Here is a 22,851-nt window from a genome sequence, read left to right as displayed (position 1 = left end):
TTTCCCAAGGTTCCGAGGGAGATTAGTCCTCCGGTGGGGCCGTCGTCCAACAGGACGGGTGACAGATTCACAGGCTGATCCGGCCTATTAGGCTCGGATAAAGAGCCAAAGCTCAGACCCCTGAGGGCACAGACGCACATCACCTCTGATGAAATCAACCTGCATCACTGAATTCGGCCCACAACTGATACTAAACCCCAGAGTGACATGGAATTAGTCCGTTCAATCTGTGAGTAACCACTCCACAGAAAAAACGCAACATTTCACTTCCACACATCTGTCAAAAAGGTAGAGTGAAGGAATTTTCAAAAAGCGGGAGAGAGAAAAGGACTCCTGTCTCCTTTTCTCTCAGGTGTAACCTCACGTTTTTTTTACTGCGCCTTTAAGTGTGAGGACTGCAGCCTGAGGTTCAGGTAGAGCTCATCACATCTTGGAGATGTCCCGATGAGCAATGCTTGACAAAACTTCAGCACAAGTAAAAACTAAAACTGACTCCTATTGCTGAGTGATCGATTTCCAGTTATTCCTCATTTTCACGGGATAAATAATTATGTTCACACACAAAGTAAATATTCAGGGTGTCCTGGTGGTTGAAACACTTTGACTGTAACTGCACTGCCCCTTGTTCAGTCGTGGCTCTAAAGCTTTCATCACAGCTCACCTGTCTGTTATTGAATGACAGCAAACTTCTTCTCAACGCATCACATTTTGCACAGTCATGTCTAGATGACAAAAAACATTGATTTCTCTTTAGATTTTTTTGTGGTGAGATGTGTTCACACCTGCAGGTGTTGACTTAACTGTCTGATAATATTGGAATAACACAGGGATTTGCATTTTATACACAGGAAATTAAAAAAATAGAAAATAAAAGTGACTTTTATCGGAAGAATAGAGACACCTGCCAAAAAGCTTGAAATCACATCAGTCTCTATGAACCCACTCTGCCACGAGGTGAAGACAATATCAATCACATTATTTACATTATACACATTATTAAAATTGTTGAATGGGACATAAAGGTACGTCAAAAGGTCACAAATCTACCAAGTTTAAAATTGTTGTTCCTCCAACATACTCGTGTTCAGATGTCACGGCAACTGTATTAAAACTGCAGACTGTAGGAATAATAAAAAAAAAAAAAAAAAGAAAAGAAAAAAGCTTAGTTTGGCAAAAACTGGTGGTCAAAAAAGGAAAGACACTTTAGTCAAGCAGCTTCTACAGCTAATATGTTACCTGACCTTTCATTTTTACTTTAAGCTACCGCAGCCAGTACTATCGTAACACATCAGAAGTGCCTGAATGACTACAAAGTTTCAGTTATATCAATCATTATCTATATAAAATAAAATGATGATCAAGAGCAAATAAAGAAATCACATTACTTTGATAATGCTTTTTTAATTGATGAGATATATTTGAATGAGTCTGTCGGTGCTACTTTGTCATGAGATCATGAAGATGGGTATCAACAGAACGACTGACAAGAGTTCAGTAATTATAGAAAATACAAAACAATGAAGAGACAGCAAGTTTATGCAGATCTGGGCAGGACTTAGAAAACAGGAGAAGAAGGTGAAGAAAGTTTGATCATCCAATGGATTTCCTGTTGGACACGCTGCGTGTGCGTGTGTGTGTGTGTGTGTGTGTGCTAGGGGTGGACAATATAGCCTCGACATAATACTGCAATACACAATACAAGTCTGGATTTTCTAAAGCACTTCATGTATGTGTGATTTAACCCTTTGATGCATAACTGGTGTGATCTAGAGATCATAGAGCAGTTCCAGCACAATTAGACTGGGAAACCTGTCAAGTGCTTTTATATAGAAGCATATAAATAACAGTGGGTGCTGGTATCTTGTCAATCAGACTGACAACAATAGTTTCAATGTCTGTACTTTGTCTGAAAATGAAAGACGGGAAAAAATCGATATTTTTTAACAATTGCATGAAGGGACTCTGGTCACAGCAGAAACCTGACGTGAGTTCTCATCATTTATGTCAATAGCTGAAAAGGCGAAGGGCAGAAGTTTAACAGTGTCTCTCTCGCTCTCTCTCGAGCTGCAAATGAAGGTAAATAAAAGTCAAAGGAAACTCGACAGAGTAAGGCAGAGTTGGCAGTGTGTTGTGAACTCCATCACCTTCAGCTTCCATTTCTCAACATGGGCAAACTTGCTTTGACGCTTCACGCTTTGTTGTCTCCAGTTCCCCTGCTCTCTGCCGGAGAAACTAAAGCACACACACACACACTTCATCACTTATGTCTCTCAGACACACGCACACACAGCCAGTAGAGGTTTGTCTGCATGTCTGTGAGAGAGAGAAACTCACAAGGGCAATGAAACGCCCAGGCGAAACTTGCTGCCAATTATGTGACAATTTATCCTCTCGATATTGTAATTTATTGCATCCCACATGGAACGAGCTGTGATACAGCAGGTATATGTGATATATCGCCCACCCCTAGTGTATGCCAGCTGCTTCCTTCTCAGAGTGTGCAAAGTCCATCATGTATTTTTATGTTTGTGTGTCTTTGAATGTGTGTATGGGTAGGAACAAATTCAATAAATAGAAAAGAAAGACACATTTCATTCATAACGAAACAGTTTGGTCAAATAAGAGAAGAGTAAAATGTTGAATGTCTGTCCGAAACAGGCGTTTTCTTTAGAGCCAGATGTGTAGTTTGTGTTTTACATCATGCATGTAACACTGTCTAATACTGTTCATTAGTCCACAAACACACACAACACCCACAGACAGCCTTGAACAGACAAGAGGCACAAAAACTGTTTCAGCATCCAACAGACACCTGGATGCTGTTCATGTTCATTCCGGCAGGCTTGAGTTTAAGAAGTCCAACTCTAAGTCTACTTAAAAAGTTTTTAACACTCCACGAGGAGCCAAGACCAACCCAGCTCTCCATCCCACAGATGCTGAGAGTTGCTGTCCCGCTCAAACGGTGGGGTTTTTCCCAGTTGTTGTCTGCTGCTGGAGGTATGTTGGCCGTTTAATGCGGGGTTTCCTGCGCTTCGGTTTGCTCTTGGCCTTGGTAAGTTGGACCACGAAAAAAGACATGACCACCATCGCTCCCAAGAAGGCAAAGACAGGGATGGTCTGGCCCACTTCTTGGTTGTAATGACCAGGCATTATCCCTGAGGGGGGGAGGGGCAGAGGTGAGATGGGCTTCATCCATAATGACCTTAACCTGCCATATTGATGATAAACTTTCTCTTCTGTAGCAACTCAACACTTGAGGATTATCAAATATATGAAAATTGTATCCTTTAGTGTCACAATTTCAACTACTGGCTGCTCTTGTAATAAGATACTGTGTAGAAAACCCTGAAGTGAACTAAAAACACATGAATGCAGCCCCGAAAACATATCAAGCTTCCTTCAAGTAACAACTGTGCGTCACCTCCAGGGATGTCCCAGGCCCCACTCTCTCCAGGAGACAGCGGTCGGACTTGAGGACGGTATGCCCTCACATTAGGCAGAGCCACCTTATCCAGATCCACTGAGAGAAGCTTCTGGTGCTTCCAAAGATTACTGAGAGCAGGGGAGGGAAACGAAGAGAGACAAATAAGAGACGGGTTAGGGGTTGAAATGGCGATGACATGGCGTGGGAATTTTTCTACTTAATGATAACACTGTTGTCACCTATTAGAACAGACACTTTACAAAAAGAATGTCAGCTTTGGTGTGAACTCCAGACACTTCCACCATCTGACAAAGATGGCAGATTTGCCTATTAATGGGGAAAAGGCATTTATGCTTTTTGCTTTGAAATACAACTCCGCTCTGCTGCTGCTTTCACTTCATAACTGAAGTGGCTGACTATGTATGGCACCAGTATTCTTTGGTTGATGAATGAGGGCTCTCCTTCTGAAAATGAACCAAATGAGTTTTATGTCTGTAAATACAGAAAGGAGCCTGAACACCAATGACTGTGGCAAACCTATTGGAAAAAGATGTTGCCAGGAGAAACTGATCCATGTTAGAAATTTAATAGGCCAGCAAATCAACAATTTCAAAATATTACGTGTGACTGAAACATATCTCCCTTAACATGGATACCGCCCTGGCTGAAGGAAAATTATCAAAGAGTTCCCAGCAGCCATCTGAACAGAGGCGAAATACATCACTGATCTCTGGATTTGTAAAGAAACAAGATGTGGGAATTCAGCTCGAACAAAAAGGCGCACAATAAAAGCAAATTCATAAGCAGGAAAAAAGGACATCACAGAGCTGAATGCACTGTCTGAGTGACAAGTCACTTCAGGCTAATGTACTTTAAACGGCCCTAACCCTTCCCTCTGTGAAGCAGCTGTAGAGATAATGAAAAGCTGGTTCAGCTAGAATTACCTCTTGGGAGTTTTCTGCAGAACAGCAAAGTTAGAAAAAATATGGCCAAAATCTCCCCTTCTTGAGTTATGCGTGCTTCCATGAAGATGTCACAGTGAAGGTGAGCTGTTATCACTTCATTAGTTATGGATTTCTGAAGTTACAGTGACATTTAACCACCAAAACCTAATAATTTCATCTTGGATTCCAAATGAATGTTTGTGTCAAATTGGAAGAAGCTCCCTCAAGGTTTAACTGAAACAGACAGATAACACCAATGCTAAAAAACCCCTTGCTTCTTCAAATCTACCTGGGTGCTGTCTCGTTGACAGGCTGGGGCTTTGCCCATGACAGGTGAGGGCAGGCTGGTAATGGGCGGGGCTTCGGGTCGCCAAGGTGAGCCTCCAGAACCTTGGAATATCGGTAAAGATGATTGCCTGGAGGGCAGGAAGGATAAAGGAAACGAATGAAGATGATCACTGGAGCTACTTAAGCTTGTGTTGAATATTAAAAAAGGATAACATTTCATTACGTCTGTCATAACACCAAGTTCAAACAACTTGAAATCACATTAACATGTCCATTAATGCATTTTACCTTCCAGTCTCTGTGGCAGTGGGCGCTCTGTGCCAGTGGGAGGTGCTACCCTGCTGTGGGAGTGGCTGAGGCTGGGAGGGGTCATACTGTAAGAGGTGTACTGTAGGAGAGCGTCTAGCAGCCAGAAACAATCTGAGAGGCGGACATCAGACGGCCAAAGATGAGTCAGTCTGCAATCACACACACATCATCCAACGGAGAGGAGAGAAAGAGAAACATTACCTTTTTGCCTGTGGCTGTCATCAATACAGTTAGAATCTCCATACAGGGCGATACGACCGCCCCCGTCAGACGGCGTTTGGTACAGTCCGAGGATGGGCACCCCCTCCACCACTGCTGTCTCCTGTTTTAACACTTCCAGACCTGTGAGAAGAACACACGCACACACATGTAGCGTTTACTCTGAACTAAAGACTCCCAGACTAAAAAGTTGCCTGTCAGCCTATATTGTCCAAGTCCAGGACTTTGAGAGGGATGCTGGTACCTTGGTCCTTCAGGTTCTTTGCTATGACTATTCCATCCTCTGGAAACCGGGCGATACTACAGCCTGAGGCATAATACACTGAGAGAGAGAGAGCAAGAGAGAGATTTATATCTGCACAAATAACGATCATCGGAAAAATGTCTCAAGAAAATTAGAAGAATTTCTGTTTTCAACCGTGTGTGTCTTACTGTCGTGGTCAGCCAAGGTGAACTCTCCCTCATACAACCCATCACTGAAAGCCATCCCCCAAACTGAGATCAGGTCGTTCAGAGCTGGTATGTTAGCGCCCCCTGTATCCGGCATCCACCACTGCCTGCAGGTTACATGGAAAATATCATCTCCATAACCATTCAGCCAGTCAACAAAAAACGCAGAGCTACTTAGAAAAAAAAAAAAATAAAAAAAATAAATAAAAATAATCAGCCACTATTGCCCAAAGTGTTACACAATCAGCAAACAAAAAAACAAAAAACAAACATGAATTAATCAAGTTTAAGACTCAGAATATCTCCAGGTTGTCAGTGGGTTTCTTGAGGATGAAAACAATTAGCATGAAAATGCTCCACAATAGCAGTACATTTATACTGTGACAGGCTGACTTCCTAATGCAGTTCTATGTGTCTGGATCACGTTGTCCAGAAACCACCAAAATCCAATTAAAACAAAATCACTCAGCTTAATATTTTGAAGCTGTAAAGACTATATTTAACTGTCTTTAGGACTGTTAATCTTGTGAATACTGTGTGACAGCTTGGGCGGGATATCAATGGAGGAAGGAGTGGTGAGTAATTATTAGCTCTGCATGAGGAGGTCTGAATCGGAAAAGACATGATATATTACATCTATTACAGGGTGAGCGGGCATAAATAGAGTCTACTGTGTCAGAGAGTGAGCCTGATTGGAACTGTTAACTACACTTTGCAGTTCATCATGATATCATTGTAACATCATAAAGCTTTGAGTGAAAGCAATGTGGATGTAATGGCTATTTAATCATTAAACTGCATCGTAACTGAAGAATTTTAATGAAATAGATCCAGAGAAACCACAAGCAGAAGGAACTTGAGCTCTGGTGCACTACAATACCCGTCAAGCTTCTTCTTGCAACTCATAAATATATATATCGGCATTACTTATTGAATTTGTCTGGCATAGCTGTGGCTGCAACTTCTTTTTTAGATTGGTGCTGGAGCATTTTGCATTTCTTACTGTCCTGCAGTGCAGTGATATGCAAAGTGCTGATCTACAAATAAAAGTGACGGTTTAAAAAATATCCTGGCAATGTGAAACTACGTCATGTCAGGGAAAGGTAAAGTTTTAGATAATGAAATAAATAGGTCCGTAAAATCAGCTCTTTGATATTTATTTTTATTATTATGTGAGCGATACGATCTAACATGAGATTTCTGCATTTCATTTTTTCGCACTGGTTTGACATGGGCAGGATTTCTTATGTTCTTTTAGGACATTATCAGAACAGATTGACGTTAATTTAACATCTGTTTTATCATCAGACTAACTTTAGTGTGACAGTATGATGGAAAATCATTAGGGATGATTTTAGCTTTACCTAATGTTAATTCCTCTGTTAACTAAAGCCTTTATGCTAACAACCTCACTTTTAGTTTATCAATGTTTCAGGTTAGTCCACTGACAACTAGATGCAAAAACATTTTCTTACTAACATTGCTTCTACTTTGATGGCATTTAGTGGGATGTTCTGGTCAGTGCTAGTCAAAATTGGATTAAAGAAGCAGCTGTGATGAGGCAAAGAAGCCAGATTTTATGTTGGTCTTAATGGGCTTTGATATTCAAGAAAAGATTTTTTAGCGCGCATTTTTATGAATACGAATGACAGCAGTTCTTGACAAAGATGATGTTGTGTACTATTAGTTGCTGCTGCAGATAAATATGTTTTCTCTAAAACATTCAAGAAGGGAACTCTCTTAAGAGATGAGTACCTTGTGTTTTCATCATAGAACTTGACCTTCCTCATGACTGAGGTGTTGTACCAGTCACTGAAGATAATAAGAGACAGACCATTGTCTATGTCTCTCCTCAGCTTGGTGATCTCTTCAGGGAAATACTCCTCCTCACTGTCCACCATCAACAATGTGCCTGGGACAAAAAGGAAAAAAGTAATTTGTTTATTATCTTGTGCTCAATCATAAGCAACCAGCAGATAAAAGGCTTTATGAACAACCTGTCTACTGAGTTGATCATTTTTTTGTGGAAATCTTCACATTTGCTGTTGTTTTTCATGTCTCTTCATTCTTACCATACTGGCTGGCATCAAAGCAGGTGATTGGAGCTCCTAGCACCTCAACAAAGTATCCCATACTCCTCAGGTGCTGATACATATCTCTGAAGTTAGTGTGGATGTGATCACCATTCCTGGAAATATGAAAGTAAATGATCCCCTGATTTAGGAAAAAATATGCATAAATGAAAATCAGTTAGAGAAATCAACACACGCACCAGTCTAGTGGGTCATTTTTCATACGGAGGTTGTCTCTGGGAAAGTAGCCTGGTGGGTAACGCAGGTTGTGGTATTGATCCCACAACACCCTCTTACTGCGTGGAGGTGTTGGCACTATCTTCACTTTGATGGGCAGCTTGACTGTAGAGGTCAGCTCTGCTCCGACCTCAGACTGGAAGGAGGGAAAGATCAAGATTATGTTTGGGTCATAACTGAGGTGGAGTGGGTGTAATGCAGATCTTAAGCTAATAACTAATACGTCACTGATTCCACAGAGGAAATCTCCCATCAGCCTAAGTCAAATTTACCACATGTGCAGTGATGCCAAGAGTTTTTACTGAAACGGTTTGAGTTGGGTTTAAAGAATAAAATTTTGTTATGAGCAGCTGAGTTTGGTAGCTGATAAACTGATGAAATAATTTGCTAGAAATAAGTAAAACAGATAAAGCAAATCTTCAAACAGCTGAATGAATTAGCTAAAAGAAATATATCAAAAACTAACCTACTTAGCCAAAAGTAATGGAACAATGTCTGAAATCAGCTTATGACAACTAATCCATAAATAATTAGATAAAGTATCATTGAGATTACAATGAAATGTGTGAATAGTTTCAAATAATCAGATAAAATATCATGAATAATCTGTTAAATCACAGATCTACTTGTGGTAGTAGTCATAGTGTGGCTATAAACTTGAAAATTGTATAAAATTGGTGTCTGAGCCCAGGAAATGCTGCAGTCACTCACATCATTCTCTGCGGGCGATGCCACTGTGACCATCACATGACCTTGAGCAATTCCTTCCCACGATGCAGCTTTCTTGGCCACAGAGATGGACACCGCCAGGTAGCCTGCCCATGGCCAGAGCACTGGTGAGTAGGAGACGGCCACATCAATGTGATCGCCGTTCTGTGGGAGGTAGGGCTGCCAGATGGGCTGAACAGGAGAGTGCATCCTTTAGAAGACTTGATCATTTTTATCCAACAATTTGAGAGTTCAGCCAGATGCAAATCCAGGTGAGCCAAGGGTGAAACTTGTCCTTCAGCTGTCCTCTTACAGCACTATTTTTTGTAAATTATTTCTATTACTTTTAACATTGTTACTTTCCAATGTTTTAAATAAATAAAATGATGGTGATGTGAATCATTTCATTTAATAAACCTAAATTGTGATTTTTCTCTGTTTGTGTTGTCACCTTATCCACAATTCTGCCGGTGACACCCATGCCATTAAGAATGGTCACATTGACAATAGTGGGCATTCCTCCATAGTAGATGGGCTGAGAGCAGTAAGGCCACATGTATGGACACTCTGTCAGGTCGATGTAGCTTGGAGAGAGACTGGGAGAAGACAAAACTGGGTTAAACTCGTGTTGTACCAGCTCTGTCAGCACTCTTTCAGCACCAATGCACTCAAAGTATTTTTTGGATGGAAACCAGCATGCACAAGCATTTCTAATGCTCACATAAAACACATAACACCTGATTTTTATCTGGTGGGTGGAAGATCTTGTTTAAACTTAATATCAAGATGTGATCTTTATCAGGATTAACAACAAAACGCATACCTAAAGCAATTAGACGAGAAAACACACTGAACCTCTAGAGTGACTTCAAACTAACAGGAGCTGCTGTCTCCTAAAGGGGCAAAGTGTAAACTTTTCAGAAGCATTTGATGCTCGTGGATTTTTTTTATTGAGTTTTATTGAGTTTGTCCATTGGTGTCCTTTTTCTAAAGATTAAGGGCTGTCTGCGGGTTGAAGACCTGTAGTGTTAGGTCATTGGTAGGTATATTTCTACATGAGTATCAGATCAGTGTAGCTGAGGGACAGGCTTTGCCTTCATGTGCGCATCCAACTACAGCCAAATGTCAAACCCATGGCTGCATCTGTGTGTACTGAGACATTTACCTGGCCTGAGGTCTGTAGCTGTTGAGTATCTGGTAAGCTCGGATCAGGTCTAGTTTCCCGTGGCCCTGCTCAAACATGTTAACCCCCGGGAGCCTGCGGGCTGAAGCGATCAGAGCTTGTTTCATGGACGCAGGGTTCACCAACTCCCTGTTCAGGACCGTGCTGGAGGACAAAAAAAGAACAAGTTAGGTTAGTGTGTGCAGGTGAGGCTGCTCGTGTCAGATTGCTGATTTTATAATCCAGAACAGTGCCAGAGGACAGAGGACAACAGGCTGGGTTTGTCTGTACCCATGAATCCACTGGTCTCAAATTCCTTATCTCATAATTCTGAATAGTGCTGGGGGAAAGACGGAGGATAGGTGGGAGAGAGAGAGAGAGACAGTGTGTGTGTGTGTGTGTGTGTGTGTGTGTGTACGCTCACAAATCGGCTTAGTTACAGCTTTGCAACAAGGGGTCTTTCAGCATGCAAGGATGGGATATTGACAGACTGAAAATAATGCCAGACATTAATCAGTGACCCCTCCTTCCCCTGGGACACATTTCACTGCCTGCTCATGAAGGATTACGAATCAGGAGGTAATTACACCACATCAAGCTGCAGTGTTATACTACATGTACCATCTAATATCAATCCCCTCTGCAGGTCATCTGCAACAGCACCCTCACTTGGACAAATTTGGAGCGTGACCAATCATCTAAGCTACACATCATCCAAAAAAAATTAAGCAGATCCTCCCTCTACACTGCAAATGACATGTTTTCATGATAATTTCACTAATGACATCTGACAACTGCGTCTAAACAACTGTTCTCATAGGACATAAACCTACAAAAGATCTCTTTGATAAACACATTGACAAACAAGAACCCCAAGAAAATATGATCATTGAAGAATCTGGCCTCTTTAGTGGATATAAATATGCCAACAATTGGACACTTTATGAAGGACTCCAGCAAATAATGACCTGGCCAGCAGGGTGACAGCGCCAGCCACCACAGGAGAGGCCACACTGGTGCCGGACAGAGAGCGACATCCCTCCTTCATCCCTGATCCGCGAACGCCAGAACCGTATGTGACAATATCAGGCTTCACCCTGCCATAGCCCCCTGGCAGCTCCTGCACAGAGAAAGGATGCAGACACAGTATGAAGTCAAGACTGACCAAGGAGTTGTGGGTGATTACGTAAAGACAGAGAAAGAGGAAAAAGATTGGCATGCTTATATTTTCCAATTTACTTAACTCTGCTTATCTGCACCAAAAGGAGCATAAAAACAGAGAAAAATGCTTGTCTGTTTAGGGTATTTTGGATTTCTCTGTTTATAAACACAGACCAGGTGTTATCTGCACAGTGAGGACTAAAGCTGCACTCCAAATCGTAAAGTATCTCGTATTCAGACACTTAAACATATGTTCCATCTTCGCTTCATGTCATTACACCTACACCATGAAATCACACGACTGTCTCCAAGCTCGGCTACTGTTTAATATGGGCAGACATCAGCTACAGATTGTTTATGTAATAATCACTGACAGCAGCATGTAAACTGCAGAAACAGAAGCTAGGATCTGAGCAAACTGTGAAAATGACCTGAAAAGAGAGAGACAGAAAGAAGAAGATCTTGGCTGGGTGGAATGCCTTTTCATGGCTGGCTAACTGTAGTTGAGGGCGTAGAGAGACTGACTGGATAAGAGTGTGCAGTCTTAATAAGATTCTTAAAAGATGTCTGCTTTCGGCTACGATGGATAATAAAAGTGGTGTGTGTGTGTGTGTGCGTGTTGTAAAAATCTGGCTGATGGACTGAGGATGAGGGATCAGGAGCCTACATCATGGTTGACTAGCTCCAAAAGTTCAGAGTAGATCTCTAGGCAAGTGTCTGCTCAAAAACCGATAAACATTATGGCACGTATCGATGCGTCAATGTGTGTTATCCTGTAGGAACTCACCCAGGTGGTCATGCCTCTGGAGGAAAACCTGGCAATGTTGTCCTCAAAGTCAATCCCTCCAACTCCGATCACATCCATCTGGTCTGCGGGGTTGTTCAGAGTGCTGAGAGAGAGAAAATGACTTTACAAGACGTAAAGGCCTAGTTCATACCTTCACCTCCACAATACAACATGGAAGTAAAATAAACTCTTTACTGCTTTACCCTTTTAATGATTTTTACACAGGACAAAGAGTCAGCAGATGTTCAGCAGGGTCATAAAACCAACTTGGCCAGAGGGCCATTTAGATAATTAAAGCAGTCAATGGTTGGAGTGCAAAACAGCATTTTTATGGAGCTAACAGAGAAATTCTGCTACAATGAAAATAGGATGGAAATGCAAAATTACAAAAATACAAAATATCAATGATATGGCCTCAACACAAATAAACTGTAAGACTCAAGGCAAGTCTGTGGAGGTGTTTGGCAACTGTAGCCAGAAGTACCAATTATGGAATGATGCCATTACTGTGTAGCAACACGACATGTTTTCACTATTGTAGCTAAAGCACAAGTGGAAAACAGTCATAAAACTACATGAAACTACAGCGTTCATACAGGACCAAACAAGGATGTAGATATGTTTGCTTTAATTGTCCTGAAGAAAGCTGCCGTTAGCACGATTAGCCAACATTTATCTTTGGTGGTAACTTAAGTATCCACTGAAACATGAAATGGTGGAAAATGAGTTTGTGTAGGTTCGGATTAAAGGTTTGGTTATAATAATGAATCCCATTGTCTGGAAGAGGTTAGCATACCCATACAGAGGTCCATCGTTGCCAATAGCAGAGACCATGATCACTTTGTTTGCAGTCAGCTCCCACACCTGTCAAACAAACAAGAAAATGAATAAAATTGCTGTGGGTTACATTTTATTAGTATTGATTTTTTATTTTCTACTGGCGGCAGAGAAGTCGCATAGAGAACAAAGTACTCTGGTGATGTTATGATGTTTAATAAGAAGGTTTCCGGAGGCCCAGGTCTAGTCACACCCAGTAATCTGACTGCTTCTTTCACACTGTATCCCATCTTAATCATATGCTAAAACACACACCTGTTGTTTAACACAATTCAGCACAGGCCCCATTAATCAGGGAGCTTTCAAGCTGACAATTTGTGAAGAGAAAATCAGATATGTTAACATTCAGTGTTAAACACAGATGACATGTTTTGGTGTGAGCAGAAAACACGCATTGCTCTGAACGTGTCTGTGTTGCTCCTGGGAGCAACCAAAGATTTTATGTCCTGTTTTGAGTGATAACAGGAAGACGACAAAATGCTTTGTGGGCATTTTAAAATACACAATAAGCAGCACTTCTGTGACAATGAGCTGGTTTGAGTGGCTGCATGTTGGTGCTAAAAGCATCTGTTTTATGCAAATTAAATATTTATTTATTATATAAAATTGGGGTATAACTTAAAGGAAGGAAGAGGGAAGTTTGTGAGCTATTTTCATGCCCAGAAAAAAATTCCAACAACCAGGCCAACTGCTCGCAGTTGGCTCTATCACCTTATCAACAAAGGGGTGGTCCATGAAGTCAGGCCCCCCGATGCTGAGATTAAGAACGTCGATCTTCTTCAGGATGGCGTAGTTGAAAGCATCCAGGAACCATGAGGTGTAGGAGACCTGCAAGGTCAGGAGGGAAAACTACATTGTAGACTTTCAAATGTATATAAAACGAATGCAAATCTGATCTGAGATAGTTTTTGATTTGATTGATTATTATTGACCTTTGAAGAAGAGTCACTGGTGGTTTTGATCATTTATTTTTTGGGTGAGATTATTTTTCCTAACAGTGTACAAAGCTGCAATGAAGTATTTATTGGGAAAAAAAACAAAACAAAACAAAACTGCTGCCTTATTATACAACGAGGGTGACGGGACAATGCATGGATTGGATGATGAAACTTAAAAGATTGAATTTTGAAAAGTGGTTTTCTTGCCAAGATTATTTGAGTAGACTGATGTCACTTGGCATGTTCGTTTGAGTCAAAGTGGCAATGCATAAAAACTAAGCTTCCTAAAATCAAAAGATACCGCTATTCACCTTCTTTAGATGATTTTTATCTTTAACCTTTACTTTATTCTTCATTAATACTTCTGTATGACTGGTATGCTGAGTGCATGTGCTTACCTGGTTGTTGGTGAACACTCTGAAGATGTGCAGCTCTGAGTCAGGGGCAAAGCCCTGACACTCCCTCATACTGGCTATCACTCCCGCTACAAATGTACCGTGACCCAGGCCTGAAAAACATCATCATCATGATCATTATCTGTCCATATTCACTCTGTTTTTCCTTTATTTACCCACCATTCTTTAATGCACAAAGCACACAGCACAACGAAACATCAATTAACATGGCTGGCACCAGCTGACCAATTAATTTCAACCTTTGTCATTATCATTAAATTCTTCCTCCTCACCATCATCCAGTGTCTTCTCATTAGTCCAGTTGGTCCTCTCCTTCACATTTTTGAAATGTGGGTGCTTCTCACTTAAGCCTGTATCAAACACTGCGACCTTCACACCAGAGCCTGCAACAGAGAGAGAAATCTGTTATGCATAAAGATATTGTGCTACTGATTCCGCCCACCCACACATTTATTACAGCTGAGAAGAAGGAAAGATGTTCCTTTGTTTATATTAGCATCTTTTATTAGAGGCAATCCATCCAGTGCCATTTACAGGTTATTAGATTTTGTGGCAGATGTCTTCTAAGCTCAGAAGTCAAAAGTCTTACCAGTGTGTCCCATCTGCCAGAGCACGTCTGCCTGCAGGATCTGAGCGACTTGGCGAGGGATGGCACGCAGCAGACGCCGACTGGAGTGGCGACCAGTGGCGTGCCAGAAACCTGAACCTAGCGACAGGCTGGTTCGTCTGAAAGGGCGGGAAGACTGCCACGACTGCCATTTTTGCTTCCCACGGGTGGCATTGCAAGGTGCAGCAGGTTCAGGTGCTATGGACACAGAAAACAAGCAAATGCGTTCACAACTGAGACAAGTTACGATTATACTCAGGACTCACATTTTTTTTTTTACTCTTCTACACAGTAAAATCTTCATCTCATAAAGTGATGTGAGGTTGATCACACCAGGACTGATTTTGGCTAATCTTAACACAATTTGCTTCACTTACACAGAACTAATTTTCATTAGATCAAGCAGCAGAGGCCTGAGGGACAGTTTATGCTTTAAAGTTGAAGTAAAATGCAGAAATGAAGTCTTTCCCCTCCCTACTAGTTTAATAGCTCAGTGGTTAGCTGCTTTAAGTTCTCATAAGTTCTGCCTCAAGTTCTTAAGATTGAATCTTATCTAGAAATCTACATTACCAGGAGGCTGATGAGAAACAGGCACTACAGCCATTTTCAAAACCACTGTTTACTTCAGGAAACAGCACTTCCTCTTTCTCTGTATCGTTTTTAACCCAAATCCTCCTACAATTGATAACACAGTACATCGCCACATTACAAGGGCCACGCTTCAGCCATCAATATTCCATTCATTAATCTATTAACTCTATTCAGCGCACATAATGTAATTCTGATGCAGTCAGTTCCCTTATTAAGCTCAACATGTCATCATTTCCTCCCACCGTCCAAAGACATCATGCTTGGGTTAACTGGTGATTCTAAATTGTCTGTAGGTCTAAGCGGTTGTTGGTCTCTGTCTCTGTATTTTAGCCCTGCGATGGACTGGCGACCTGTCCAGGGTGAACCCGCCCTCGCCCAGCGTGGGCTGGGATTGGCTTCAGCAGCTCACCCTGCGCTGTCTCTCACAGCCTCTCCAGACTGCCCAGGTTTACACTGCAAAACAATAACTTTTCCTTTTTCTCTTTAAGAACTCCAACACATATGTTTTCATGCACTGCACATAGCCTCCATACTGATATTGCTTGTGTCTAAGCAGACTGGGGCACAGTCAAGTCTTTCATCCTGGGCCAAGTGCAGGGTGTGGACCCCTGTCCAGGCAAGCCCTACCACACTGACTCACCTTCCCCCTCCCCGGGTGAGCAAACACAGACAGTCTCTGTCCTCCCTCCCATCCCCCAACACTGCACGCATAAACTCACCACTGAGCATCAACACCACTCCAAGTTGGCCTGCACTTTAAATGAAGATATGTAATACTTTTATCCAGCACAAACACAGCGTAGAGAGAAATGCATCCTTGACTCAACACACAAAGGGATATTCTGTGAGGTGCAGCAGACAAACAGCTTTCTGTATTTTCCAGAGTTTTATATTTCTTGGGTGGATGGACCAACCTCAGAGCTCCTGAGTGGCCTTTTCCTTCATAATGATGTCACATTATCAGACTTACAGGGAATGTACTTTAGTGAGCGGAACACTTTGCGTTGCGGCGTGACTCTCTTAATGTAAGGGTGGTCCTCTAAGGTCAGTAGACTGCTGGGCGAAGCTTGACGGATGTGGACCAGCTCAAAGTCACTGGGGAAGTCGGAGGCTGGGTTTTCTCTGGGAACGATGTGCCACTCTAGCGCTCCGTCCCCGGCGTTCCGCAGTGCGCTGTTGATGTACAGGCTGCGAGCTTTGGCCGAGAAATACCCTGTAAATGCTACGATGTACTCTGAGGGGGCAGAGAGGAGAACAGAATGTTTTGAAAAAGAGGCAGGACACTGAGTAACATTTCATCCATCCACAGTCCAATTAAAAGAGGATTTTTTTAGTCCAACAGACACTGATGAGCAGACATGGTGGTCCAATCACTTCGAAAATACTAAATCTCCTCTTGAATCCATTAATTATTATCTTCTTTCAGGTGTTTTAGACACAGTATTAAATCTAAGGTGGAGATTATGAGACAGGTGATTGAATGACAGAAGTATTTGATGACATTCTGTCCAAACAAGAAAAACAAGTAAGGTTTTCATTTCTATATGAGAGAATAAAACAGGATCCTACAGTATAACAGAAGCTGAATAGCAAGATGTGTAGACTGGTTGGATTATTGTGTGCCATGTGTAGAGCTCAGAGGAATACCTACGCTGATGCAATTATACCTCTGGTGCAGGTGACTCTAGGATTTTTTTTCTTAAGACATTATATTATGTTTATATCATAGCATCAACAGTTCTTCAGTGGATTAAACACAAATTCCTCGTTCCTTAACAAATGACAGACTCTCACTCATGTCACCTCCATTTTAAAATTAAAATATATTATACCATACACATTCTTAATATGAACACCATCTTCTCATATGCACAACAACTGTATGTTTGTTCTTACTTTATGTTCATATACTTTGTGAAAGGTTTGCATTGCCAATGCTAATACTTCCACCATCCTTGATCTAGCTGCAGTGCTGAGAGGTGAAGAAATAGAATCAAACAAGGACAAAGCAAATAGACCCCACAACTAAATTAAGAGTCTGAAAAACAGATGGGACAGGCTCTTGGCATTCATTGACCAGTGATGTATACTGAGTACCGCCCAAATTCCATATGACCTTTATTCCGTGTTATCTTAATCCCTCAATTCGTGGTGTCTAATATATACAGCTCCAGAAAAAATTCAAAACTAAATTCAATGAATGTCAGTGGCATGTATCTAAAAGCTGAGGAAACCCGATTTTGAGGTTTAACCTTTCCTTTCTTTCCAAATAATTGTACTTGATTTTTATAAAGATGCAGTTCATCATCATCCACAGTGTGTCCTTGTATCGCCATTAGCTGGGTTGTGAACTCTGCCATCAATATCACACATAGCCCCATCATTACCACTCAGCTCGACCTTCATTTCATTTTCAGTCCATTAAAGCGACCTTACATGAATCAAAGATAATCTTTTCACAATTCATGTGGAATGTCAATTTGTAGCCCTTCTCTCCATAATATTTTCATACATTATTTCTCTCCCACAATGTAATGGTCTACTACAAGCACTCCACAGTTTCAGCCGTGGGTGAGGCATCTTGCCCATAAAACTTTACCAGTGACTCTAAAGAGAACAAGGGCGTTAATTCTTTCAGATTTGCTCTGATGTTTCATGAACTCATGTCAGTAATTAAATTATAGAAAGAGCACCCTTTCAAATTAAAATCTGGTATTCTCACAATGATCTCATTCTCAAAGGAATAGTTTGACATTTTGGGGAACACTCTTCATTATTTTTCCGCTAGCAACTCTGATTTAGCAAAAAAAATCTTTTAGCATGAGACAGATATAAGAAAGGACTGTTTGGAATGGGATGAATGTAAAAATACCTTCACATAATATTCCAGGTCTTTTAACAAAGATCTTTGAATACGTTCCACAGAAATGTTATAAAGACAGAATTTCTTACCATGCTCCACCACCTTGGAAGAAAACTCCAGCTTAAGAGTTAACTGGGAACAGTTGGAGCCAGACGAGGAGGGGAAGGAGTCTGAGTTTGGGGGATGTTCAGAGGCAGAACTGGATCCTCCTGCTGGCTCCATCCCCACCGCAGGGAGGAAGCCTGACAGCAGCCCCAGAAGCATGGATGCCCACAAAGGTATCAGGAGCATTTTGTGTTGAAAAGTAGCACAAACCATCAGTCTGACCAGGCCCTTTCCACGTGAGCAGCAGGCAGCTGTTTCAGATGAAAAATGAGCAGCTAAAACCTGGATCTGGGTCAGGGGTTGGGACAGAGCATTTCAAGTCCAAAGCTCTAAAAATGAGTCCATACTGCAAACAGCCTGAGCAGCTAAATTATTTTCTTTCTGCGTTTTCTCTCCATGGTTGTAGTCCAGTGAGGAGGTCAGTGACACTGCCAGAGTGGGAACACAGTTGCCATGTTGAGAAACTGGAGGCAGCAGCCAGTGGGAACAGTGGATGGATGGTGGGAGGGAAGAGCAGTGACAGAAAACGGTGCTGGCACTGATGATGAGTTTCAATACAGTTCTGTTTTTATCCCTAGAAAGAAAAAGACAAAACAAAATGAATATAATGATGGAAATGGCAAATTGATATTTTGAGCCTATCTAATCTGCATTAGTTTCACAGCTGTGGCTGAAAAACAATCTGCATCTGATGGCGAAAATCCAAGATCCACATAAGAGCCCAACAAGAGTGGTGCTTTGAGGACAGTATCCAACAATCAATATGTAAGAATAATGAAAATATAATGAATTTATCAGCAAATATTTATAATAACCTTGCATAAACAAAGGCAACCAATCCTGCAAGCAGGGCTCCCATGTGGATACTGCTGAACAGTAAACTTTATCATTAAAGAGGACAGTCAAAGTAAACATAACAGTAAACTTTAAAGTCAATTTTATAGTGACTCGATTTCCGAGTCACTATAAAAATCAATAACCAATTAACATAAAGAGTCATTAAATAAGTCAATGAAATGAATCAGAAATTTGAGCTACTCAGCAGCATATATTTTCATTCTGATAAAATTAGCCAACATGAGCTGGGGGTTCATGTCAGAGCAAACGAGGTCCTTTAGTGAGGGACGTGCTTTATATCTTATTTGTTCAGCTTTTCATTTGTAAAAGGAGGATTGCATTATTAAGGTCATACACCATCTACAGTACACACTTAACGTTGAAAACTACACATAATGCTACAATCTATTTACAAACATTTATTGCTGTACTTTACAGCACTATATTTAATTTTTGCACATCTAACCCTAACATATATGTAATGCAGATATGACATAATCAACCCTGATATGCACATCAGACTGATGTTATTACTCAGCTGCTCTAGATCTGCTTCTAAGTGGGAAACTAGCAACTGCAAAATAGTTTATTTTTTGCTCTATACAGCAAGAGGCCAACATCCCGTAGCCTTTGTTTCCATTTGTATGCCCTCGTGCAGCCTTCAAAAAAAGCATATTTCCTCTCCTCTATGAAGGGGAAGGAAGGGAGGTGTTGGGCACAGACTGTAGATGATGAAATGTATAATAGGTGTTAAGCATTACTTCTTCCTTTAGCCACTCATGAAGATCATGTGTTGCCCTCTGGTAGCAACCCTGTTCCTAGATAGTGCACGTATACTCAGATAAAAGTTTATCTTGCCTGCAAGAATGAGCCAACAACAACCAACCCCAGATTCAGTGAAGACAGTCAGCACTTAGCATCAGAATACCCCATGAGCTGCTATCAAGCAAGCAATCATCAAAAATTCTTTTGCTATTTATGTCGCAAGAAACAGCCTTTCATGCTGCAAGAAGACCTTTCCAAGTAGAAAGATAACGCACATTCACTTTACAGATGCACAAAAAGGGTAACCATTACAGCAACCAGGTAGGCAGCCTCCACTGACCTGAAACTCTGTGTGATATATGAGTCTAAAACACACACACAATTCTGCATCTCCCCTGGGCTTCATCAAAAAGGAAATTCTTCTGGGTAGGTACGGATCATTTCCCTCTAGCCCCAGGTTTGGGATATCCAGACATAATAGACATCAACAGACAAACGGCTACCAACAAGACATACAGGCGTGCACACAAGTGCTCATACGAACCATGCTCCGTGCTCTGAGCTAAATGAGGGTCCAGCCCAGGTTACATAAGATGACCGCCCTTCCTGTGGAGCATGTAACAGCTGGCTCCTTACTTTGACCAGAGGGATACAGGAGATGTCCAGTTTCTTACAACCAACTAAGGCATACTGTTTTCTATATTCTCTGTTTAAGCAGGACTCATTTCATCAATTAGCCTTAACTTAATCGATCGGTTAGTGCACTGTGGACCAGCTGCTCTCAAGACTACCAAGTGTTACTGCTGTACAGAACACATGTGCAACATATTCAGAGGCAGCACACGCAGCTCCCCAGTAAGCTCTATATATCCACTCCTACCAGAGTACTTCACTTTGGGCAATTCTGACTCTATTGTCAGGCTGACATTAAAATCAAACACTCCCATTACACAGTGAGAACAAAGAAAACACCCCGGATACGGATTTGGTGTGCTACCCGACAACCCTTCAATTACAGGGTTGGTTCATTATAAAAGTGCAAACAAGAAGCATATTTATATTCCAGTAGTGCATGAATAAGTACAGATTTCATACAGAGTTATGGCTGATGAAATCTAAACTTGCTGTTGACAATCAAAACAACGGAGTATGATTAAAGTCACAATAACCCTTGCAAACATCACATTACGCTCAGATGTCTTTTAAGTTCAGTTTTAAATAATAACATGCTGAAAATTACTGTTTCTCTTTCTTAGGTTGGACAATTTGCATTAGGTTATAAAGTCCACTGTGCCTGACTAAATTAAAGTAAACACATGAAACTTTGCAATTTTGCTAACAAAACAGGACAAAACTACAACGGTTAAGAGGGCTTAAATCAAAGTGAATTTCCTAGTGTACAGAGAGAAGACACTTCAGAAATTACACAATGTTGTTATCCTTGGTTTTTTGTTGTATGTGTGTGGTCACATGACTCTCCCTGCAAAGACTTAAGGATACAGTGGATCAAAAACTTCTGATAAAAGCCTGCATGAATGATTTCAGGGTAGGCAGTATAATTAAAGCCCCTGGCTGCTCTGGTTTAACAGGAGGGGGGTTCAACCACTAGTTCCAACCCGGGGCAGGATCCCTATCTCTGAGAGTAAACAATGGCTAATCACTACTGGTTTATATTCAGGGCTGTAAAAAAATGTCCCACTGGTTAAGGCAGGGCTGAAAAGGACAGACTGGGACCACTTGTGTCAATATAGCAGCAAACCACAGAAATGGCATCAAGCCCCAAGGCGAGCACAGATTAGTGGACAGAAAGGGATCCTCAGCCGTGTTATCAACCCACAGATGAGGAGGAGTCTGCCTACATTGTCTCACGGTGATACAGACTTCATCTTCTTCACAGTTACCTCCCTGAGTAAACCAGCTTCACCTCTGGCTGTCTGCAGGTTACATTACAGGGCGCATAAAGACTCCAGTGTTACAGGCAGATGTTGGGAGGCAATTGTTGTTGTCACGTTAAAACACAAAAGAGCAGAGATATATATATAAAGTTTGCTTTTATCAAATGTGACACAACCATTTCTTCTAAAATGTAATCTTAAAACCCGAAAACTCAACTATTTTAGATGAACTGCTCAGGGACAACAGTCGGGATTTTACGAGTACAAACATTGCAGGCATTGGCAGACATGCTGTGGGCTCGGTCTAAATATCTATACGGACAATTATTTTCTGTCTACTGTATCTAACGTCGTTTGTAAAGCATGAGATGACTCGTTAATGCCACCACGGCTCCACTTCGATGGCTTTTTGTAAACAAGGAGACACGCTAATGGATTTCTTTAGACCCAGCAGCCTATCACATGGACAGCGCTAGCTAGCTAGCGGAGTGGTATTTTTCAGCGCCTGCTGCTGTGTTGTGTGTTGAATTTACTCACCGAGCTCAACAACGACACACACTTGTGTGTACTAGAGGCACAAAAACTGCCCTGTGCCGTTCAGACTCCGTGTGTTGGTGTGTGGAGAGCCATTTGGTGGCCAGTTTCACGTCCCTCGAACAAAAGCTAGCAGCAAACTCACTGAACGTTACAGCCGCAGACTGACGTCTGGTTATGACGGGGCGCCATGTTTGGATGATTCATCCCTCTAAAAGGCAAAGCACAATTCATTTATTATCTAAAACACAAAAACGAAAAGAGGACTGTCCCCCCCCCAATGTTTGCCTGACTTCATCACGCTGTTATTAAGGTAGTGAAATTCTTATCTCGACTGCGCTCGACTTGCCTTTCAATCCCACATCTGAATAAAATGGGTGCCAAACCTGGCAACCCCTCAGGACCTCGGCTGCCCCATTACCAGCAGCGGTCGCTGTTCAGCGTCAGGAAACAGCTGTGAATGAAACAAAAGCATCGGCAGCATTGTTTTCACAGCACCGAGCCGCTGTTTAAGGCTTAACGTGGGGTTTGAGTGCAACAAAAAATAAAATAAACTGTTGCGTTCATGTCCAGCAGAAGGATTTTTGGAACAATCTGTAAATCAGTGTGGTGCAATTGCAGGGTAATGTTGCTCGGTAATATTTCAACTTGAAATGTAAATATATATATATATATATATATATATATATATAAAGTCTACTC

At 41.5% G+C, this 22,851-nt stretch overlaps 1 protein-coding gene across 2 annotated transcripts; it reads right to left on the bottom strand.

Moving 5' to 3' along the window:
* Positions 1-1,312: 1,312 nt before the first annotated feature.
* mbtps1 (membrane-bound transcription factor peptidase, site 1) lies at positions 1,313-22,300 on the bottom strand. 2 transcript variants are annotated; one of them, XM_029523824.1, is made up of 23 exons: positions 22,153-22,300; positions 18,103-18,692; positions 16,121-16,384; positions 14,542-14,757; positions 14,225-14,335; positions 13,935-14,044; positions 13,310-13,426; positions 12,558-12,625; positions 11,762-11,864; positions 10,782-10,933; positions 9,817-9,978; positions 9,103-9,247; positions 8,655-8,843; positions 7,907-8,079; positions 7,707-7,822; positions 7,390-7,546; positions 5,617-5,741; positions 5,429-5,506; positions 5,167-5,307; positions 4,945-5,076; positions 4,658-4,784; positions 3,422-3,552; positions 2,956-3,155 (listed from the first exon to the last, which is right to left on the bottom strand). In XM_029523824.1, the coding sequence occupies exons 2-23, from the start codon at positions 18,329-18,331 to the stop codon at positions 2,956-2,958; spliced, it is 3,246 nt and encodes a 1,081-aa protein (XP_029379684.1). In that variant the 5' UTR covers positions 18,332-18,692; positions 22,153-22,300. The 2 variants fall into 2 exon arrangements, with proteins under 2 accessions (XP_029379685.1, XP_029379684.1); XM_029523825.1 differs by lacking the exon at positions 22,153-22,300 and having other exon boundaries at positions 1,313-3,155; positions 18,103-18,331.
* Positions 22,301-22,851: the final 551 nt, after the last annotated feature.

Source organism: Echeneis naucrates, chromosome 16 (assembly GCF_900963305.1).
Source record: "Echeneis naucrates chromosome 16, fEcheNa1.1, whole genome shotgun sequence".
Lineage (NCBI taxonomy): Eukaryota > Metazoa > Chordata > Actinopteri > Carangiformes > Echeneidae > Echeneis > Echeneis naucrates.
The sequence above is the reverse complement of the archived record's forward strand: the minus strand, read 5'-3'. Positions and strand labels throughout refer to the sequence as shown.